The 6,605-nt window shown below is 48.7% G+C and overlaps 4 protein-coding genes across 4 annotated transcripts; 2 read left to right on the plus strand and 2 right to left on the minus strand.

The window, feature by feature from the left end:
- Positions 1-311: 311 nt before the first annotated feature.
- Positions 312-779, plus strand: FIESC28_08919 (uncharacterized protein; the record flags this gene model as incomplete). The annotated part of the gene is made up of 2 exons (XM_031163056.1): positions 312-525; positions 571-779. 2 exons carry the CDS (start codon positions 312-314, stop codon positions 777-779), a joined length of 423 nt encoding a protein of 140 aa, XP_031012893.1.
- A 735-nt stretch (positions 780-1,514) lies between these two features.
- On the plus strand, positions 1,515-2,096 carry FIESC28_08920 (uncharacterized protein; the record flags this gene model as incomplete). Its single annotated transcript, XM_031163057.1, has 1 exon — positions 1,515-2,096. The coding sequence occupies one exon, from the start codon at positions 1,515-1,517 to the stop codon at positions 2,094-2,096; it is 582 nt and encodes a 193-aa protein (XP_031012894.1).
- Positions 2,097-2,216: 120 nt separating this feature from the next.
- FIESC28_08921 (uncharacterized protein) lies at positions 2,217-3,317 on the minus strand (the record flags this gene model as incomplete). The annotated part of the gene is made up of 1 exon (XM_031163058.1): positions 2,217-3,317. The coding sequence occupies one exon, from the start codon at positions 3,315-3,317 to the stop codon at positions 2,217-2,219; it is 1,101 nt and encodes a 366-aa protein (XP_031012895.1).
- Positions 3,318-4,790: 1,473 nt separating this feature from the next.
- Positions 4,791-5,997, minus strand: FIESC28_08922 (uncharacterized protein; the record flags this gene model as incomplete). The annotated part of the gene is made up of 3 exons (XM_031163059.1): positions 4,791-5,402; positions 5,455-5,577; positions 5,638-5,997. The coding sequence occupies 3 exons, from the start codon at positions 5,995-5,997 to the stop codon at positions 4,791-4,793; spliced, it is 1,095 nt and encodes a 364-aa protein (XP_031012896.1).
- Positions 5,998-6,605: the final 608 nt, after the last annotated feature.

Genomic DNA, 6,605 nt, shown 5'->3' on the forward strand with positions numbered 1-6,605 from the left:
AACTATAGCATTGCAGCATAGACTTTCCTCGTATTCAGTTTACTGCAGTCATCTTTGTGGGGCCGCCGGCGACCTAAAGGGCTGAACCTATGGGTCATGTAAGCGGGCTACGGAGCATGGCAAAGCCAGCAATTATTGCAGACTGCCAAAAGTCCATCTAGATACGGCAGGTCAATTAGAACAACAGCATCGGTGAGAGTGGAAGATATAGCTTCTATAAATTGTCGTCTATTTTCTTTCATTCAAGAACTTCAACCTCAAGCTATTTCAATACCAATTCTGCTGACTTTGCAAACGCGCCATCATCAATCATGAAGACTACTTCCTTGCTCGCCGCTGCCCTCGCGGCCTACACCGCCAGTGCTGAAACCGTCTATCTCGTCAATTCCTTCAAAGGCAGCGAGACCTCCAGCGGCATGGCATACTACGACAACAATCACTCCTCGGGGAACCAGGCTCAACCTCAGGACTATACCGACGTTGTCCACGGAAGAAATGTTCACTGGGAAGGCGCGACAGTTAAGGGTGAGTATGCCCCCCGTACCAAGGAGCTTGGCTAACAAGGACAAGGCACTTTCGGCAGCGGCGTCACCTTCACCTCCAATATCGTTGCCGACGCAGGCAGCAAGGAAATTAATCAGTGGTCTGGCTCTGGAAGTAACGGTTTCAAGGACTTTACTTGCTGGAAAGCTGGTAGTCCACGAGGCAAACCTTTCTTGATGTACAAGGTGGATGGTTGGGAAGTCTATCCCATCTATTTCTGCAGGAACAGCAACTAATTCATTTGTTGACAAGTCTTTTTACAGCTGGAAGTTCTTAGCGGGGAGATTTAGTCGAAAGAATTGAAGTTTGGCCGAGAGACATCTAAGATGAGTTGTCTATATCGCTAGTGAGACATGGTCATCATCTTGTGCTCCCTACTGACAATCTTGCCCAATATTATTTTGACAATATCATATATCCCAAATTACCATCGCTGATCTTGTTATCGATCCCCCTTCAAGTTTCCATGGCTAATCTCCACCAGTAGCCATTTCAAGCCGTGGAGTAAGGTGTCGTAACAGCCAGAAATAATTTTCACCTTCAACGAACCGACATGTCGCACCATCAGCCGCATGTGCCGATGTGGAAATTGCGAAGTGAAAGGTGAAAACACAAACAAATATGTTGGCGTCGCTATCGAACACTCTAGTGGCCCAAATAGTTGAGACTGACTTGTCTCAATTGAGCCATGAGGAATGTGTTGCGGAACACTTGGCACGTATCCCTTGAAGAATACGAGATGCTACATGGAGTTGTTTTTGAAGGGTTAGCGTGGCTAAGATGTCTGCGGGGGAGGAATGTTGTTGATGTTGACATCTGGATTAGTCTCCAGAAGCTCCCTTGCGAGTTGAGCCGAAGAGCAGGATAAAAACCTTCTTCTTCCTGAATAGCTTCATACTCATCATTCTCAAACATTCAGCTTCCTTCACTTGGACCTCTAAAGAAAAAAAAAACATTTGTTAATCTTCACAATGCTGTCCAACACCGGATCCCTCGTTTTCGGCCTCCTTAGCGTTGCCCAGCTCGTCAGCGCAACCCCCTCCGACACAGCTGTCGCTGTCTCATCTCCCATCTACCCAACCGCCACCGACATGATCCCCCCTCCCGCTTCCACTGGCACTGGGATCAAGCCTGCTCCTCCTGTCTCCACAGATGACTGCCTCGCCAAGTGCGAGGACGCTCGCAGCAAGTGCAGCACCGCTCCTGATGCCAACCAGGCTACCTGCGCTGCTGCATTTGCTGACTGTGTCGGCTACTACCCCTACAACACCGAAGGCAACTTTGTTCCTCCTACCGCTTGCTCTTCCGCTACAACTCTCGCTTCCACTGTGAAGCCCACTGAGCCTGCCAAGCCTACCGAGGGGAAGCCCACTGGTGAGGTCAAGCCCACTGAGGAGAAGCCTACCGGCGAGGTCAAGCCCAAGCCTACCGGTGAGGTTAAGCCTGAGCCCACTGAGACTGCTGTTATTGTCAGCGGTGCTGGACATGTCTCTTCTGGTCAGGTCGTTGGTCTCCTCGGCGCTGTCGGTATCGCTGCTCTCGCTTTCCTCTAAGCGCACACATGTTGTTGAAGTAGTGGAAGTTTGGACTAGTCTTAATTTCATAATAACGAGAGCCTCTCCGGAAGCTTGATCAATAGCAATTTTATTCTCTCCATGATAATCCTTTTATGCTCAGAAGTCCTCTGCTGTCAAACCAACATTCTTAACCTTTGCCAATCTCAACAACTCTTGACCGATGGACAAATCCATTACACCAGTTCCGACACTCTTGTAAATTACAAAGCCATCCTCGAGCCATTTGTTAAGATTCTCAGGGTCTTCTGCCTTCTTAGTCTGGAACAACTGACCAATCTCGAGCATCTTCTCCGTAGGTACCTCGGCCTTGACCAGCTCTCCAGCTTCTTGTAAACACCCATCGCGGCTGTCGACAGCAACAGATCCGCGATATCCAACTTCGGCGAAAGGACCGGAAGGATCGATGACTTGCTTTAGTAGCTCGGGATCAATTTCTTGCATGTCAAGACGGTATGAGCCAATCGCTGCGAGGTAGCGAGTCTTGCTTCGTGCTTTTTCGGATGTGAGATAAGATCCAGGGAAGACAGGCTCCAAGCTAGGTGTTGTGAAGAACAGCACATCTGCGTCAACGACAAGAGACTCGAGGGCTGCGTCACGGTCCTCCTTGGGATCAAAGACTTGTAGGCTGATGTGAGATGGCCATGGCGATTGCTTATTTCCTTTTAGCGTCTCGACCAATTGATGCGCACGCTGGGAAGAACGGTTAATAATTGTCACAGACTTGATGTCCTTCTCCTTCAGCAGAAGTGCCAGGCGAATATGCCACATAGCCTGTGCGCCCGCACCAAACACAGCAATATTTTGAGTGTTGCGCCTAAATCTATAGGGCAGCATTGATCCCAGCGCTGTTCGAAATGCCGTCAGAGCAGCCGCATTCAAGGTACCGATAGCATGACCTCTGGCATCGCAAAGCGTCAAAACACTCTTGAGTCCAGCTTCCGAGGGCTTCAGCTTTTCGCTCGGGGTAATGCCGACGATCTTGACACCCAGCAATTGATCCGTGGTGCCGGGCATGAATAAACTGACTTGCCCATCGCGGTTGACGACTGCGCGGTGAGGCTGATATTGTTGCTCATTGTTGCATGAGTACTGGGTGAGTGCCTTTTCCAGGGCGTTGGCTAAATCGGTTACATCTGTTGGCGATAGCGTGTCGAGGATGTGGTTGACATTTGCGTCGGAAAGAACGGTAAAAGGCATCTTGTCTATATGTTGGATTGTTCTGTAGCCTTTGGAGTGAAATATGACAGAGGAAGCGTTGAGGAATGAGATAGAAACAAGAGGTTGTCCTTCAAACATCGGCCGTTATCGGCCATAGTCGGCTTTGGGGCTGACGCGGGGGAGCGCGGGGCAGCGGCCGGAATCGCTTCCCTCTTTCGATTGCCTGAGCTGAACCATGAGACCTGGGCGGGGAATAAAATCGCAGTCAAGGCGAGGGTACAATGACCGTACAGCCACCGAATTTAATTGCCTAATAATCACTTTATCTCCCTCGGTCACTCAGTACGGGTGCACAAGCTACCATGACGTCAACCTTCAAAAAGGTTAACGATCAATTGTATCCATAAACACGTTGTAACTCATCCAGCTGTCTCTTCAAAGGCCAAAAATACCAGATTCCCAAACACGAAAGATTCTCATCCACGATAATAATATCACAATGTGGCCGAGGTTCCCCACAACTCATGTTCTCTACAAATATCCGCTCTCCGTAACGTCGCATTGCTTGTTCGAGACTTCAAGATGAACATTCATCTATCTCACGGACAAGGACTTTTGCTGAGAGAGACAAAATGAAGCTTTGAGAACGGGTTTGAATCGTAAAGAGACCCTAAAGTCTTCAGCCTCGTGGCACTACCGTATCTCGTGGTTCAGGCTTGTGACGGTGATTGTTGGTTGCCAAAGCTTCGAGGGTATCCTGGCCATGTTTTGGGGGAACGTCAGCTACGTATGGTAAGAGCTCGCGCGGCCACCCACACTGAGAAGCAGTCCGAGCTGGATTTTGGAAGATGACCAACTTACGCTGACGTTACCTGTCTTGTTTCCATGAAAAGATCTCCATTTGTCTTCCCGCCATCCTCAAGTCCGCACTACCCAAATTCGTAGAGACAAGGGTCTGTGAACGATTACAATGAAAAGCATCATTTGGAGTAATGAAGATGTGGAGGGCTGTATTCAATATGATCAGATGGTAGTTTGTTGTGCGAAGGGGAAGATCTGCTCTGTGTGACCTGCGCTGAAGCCAAATATTGTGCTTTCGATGTCTCTCGAAATCGGGACATGAATCGGGATCCGTACACTGTGCTGTCTACGGGACCTTCCTACCCATCTCCATTTCGTCACTATCGGCATGCGGTAAAAAGGATCAAGAAAAGCACAAAGGCTTCGATCGATATGCAAACGCATTAACCTGTTGTGGAAGTATTCATAGCGTAACAACGGGGAATCAAGGCGAAGTGTTGTAATGCATATCTTTTCATGTCTAAGGTGAAGCTTAGGCCCAATGAGATGATGGTTCCCAACTCCTGCAACAAACACATCAGGACGTAGAAGGCAGCAATTTTGCTGTCGGATATGCTATGGACGACATGGGATGCTTCGACCATGGTTTGCTACTGCTTAACACTCTCATCTCAAACAACTTAAACCTTTCCCCACCATTCCCTCATACAATCAGGTACTTATGATCAAACTTCCATCTTCATCCTCAAGGTTCCACCTCACACGAGCCATCTGGTCAATTCTCTTCACCTCCCACTGCGCAGCAGCGACCTTACTGCGGCTGTGTCCGACAGCCTCCAAGGCATCCTGAAGACGAACTTCGAGCTTTTCAATCATCTTGTTTACTCTGCTCATAGCGATGCTGTCCCTTGTCTGAGGGCCCTCCACGTTGAATGCATCAGCGAGGTCGTCTCGAATCTCAACAGCATTCTCCTTTCTAGCCATCGCCTTGGCCAACTCCTCTTCTGCGTGAGAAAGTTCCTCCTTCGCCTGTTCCAGTTTCTCATAGGCCTGCGTCTCACTTCGATCAATCGAATCCGTTGTCGACTGCATCATGTTCTTCCATACCCGATGCTCTTCTTTCTCAATCATCTCCTTCAAACCACAACGGAGCTTCGAATCTTCTTCGTCCAGACCAAAGTTTTGGTCGCTTTTGATCAGACGGACGAGGTTATTACGCTCGGCGCCGGAACTGGTCACTTCAGTGGCTGGATTGAACTGAAGGAAGTTGCGTAGTTCTGAGAGGACATAGATACCAGTGAGGTCTCCCGGTTGAGTGCAAGCCTGGGGAAGATATCAGCATGAGGGCGGGCAAGGGGAGAAAGGGAAAACAAACCGCTTTTTTGAAAATGACGTGATAGTCGAGTTCAGACTTCTCAATCCATTTGCGGAAATGAGCGCACACAGCCATGAAGCGCTCTTCGTTCTGCAGCGAGTCGTAGTGGTAGACGTTTATCCACTTTGGTTCCGAATGTCTTAGTAATGCCACACAAAGTGTTCAGTGGCCGTTTTGGTAAACGGGAAAGGCAAGTTGGCTAGCATCGTCGAAACCTTCGGGCTTCAACTCGCTTGTGTTGTCACTCGTGTTCAGCCAAAGGGGATCAAGTAAGATCACCGCATAGGTAGGTGAGTAGCAAGACTTGATAATCTTGCCGAAAAGTCGAAGTGCGTTTGCGGTGAGCCTTTTATCAGAAATCAGCTGTTGGCAAATGTTTTCAAGCTCGCCTTGCATTGATATTGAGACTGTGCTGGTCTCATCTGGGCGATCGACTCGCTTAGGTTGGAGGGACTCCATTAAAGAGTCGCCCGATCTCTTTCGGTTAATGGACTGCTTTTCTTGATGGTTTGTCTCGTCAAATGATGAGGCTGAAGGCTCCATGTTCGCTTCTTGGTGATGCAGAAAATGAGGCTGAAAGACGCAACTTCGCAGTGGAGATGAGAGGGAGAAAATGATGAGAGAGAAAGAGAGAGAAAGAGGGCAAGGCAACCAGTGACACGGGCCTCAAGATATCGGACGAATCGGTGCCTCGGTGCCTCGGTGCCTAGAGGCATAAGAGACGAAACGGTTTATTCACTTTATGCAACCAGGTGGGGTAACAACAGCCGCGATAGTTTGCATCCGTGTTTTTGAATCTTTGCGGCTGCTGCAGCACTGGCAGACGTTGGGAAAGGCAATTTTACAATAGCAACTCCCCTTCTTTAAGTGCATTGACAGTTAACCTGCTATTCAAATTGAGGGAGGTTTCAACATCAGGTTAATGGAAAGATAGTAAAACAAGAATAGCCTAAATTCAACATATCATTACATACTCACGATATCACCGTACACTGACTTGTGAGAAAAGGGGGGCGGGTCAATCGGTATGCGAAACATAACCGCACTGTGCCATTCAGCCGCATACAAGCCCATTATAGGCAAGTGTAACTTCATTTTCTAGCACATACGACCATAGCTCGTAGAAAACACGGGATCCCGTCCGCTCTCCC

This window comes from Fusarium coffeatum, assembly GCF_003316985.1.
Source record: "Fusarium coffeatum strain FIESC_28 chromosome Unknown BRIP53273_contig_217, whole genome shotgun sequence".
Lineage (NCBI taxonomy): Eukaryota > Fungi > Ascomycota > Sordariomycetes > Hypocreales > Nectriaceae > Fusarium > Fusarium coffeatum.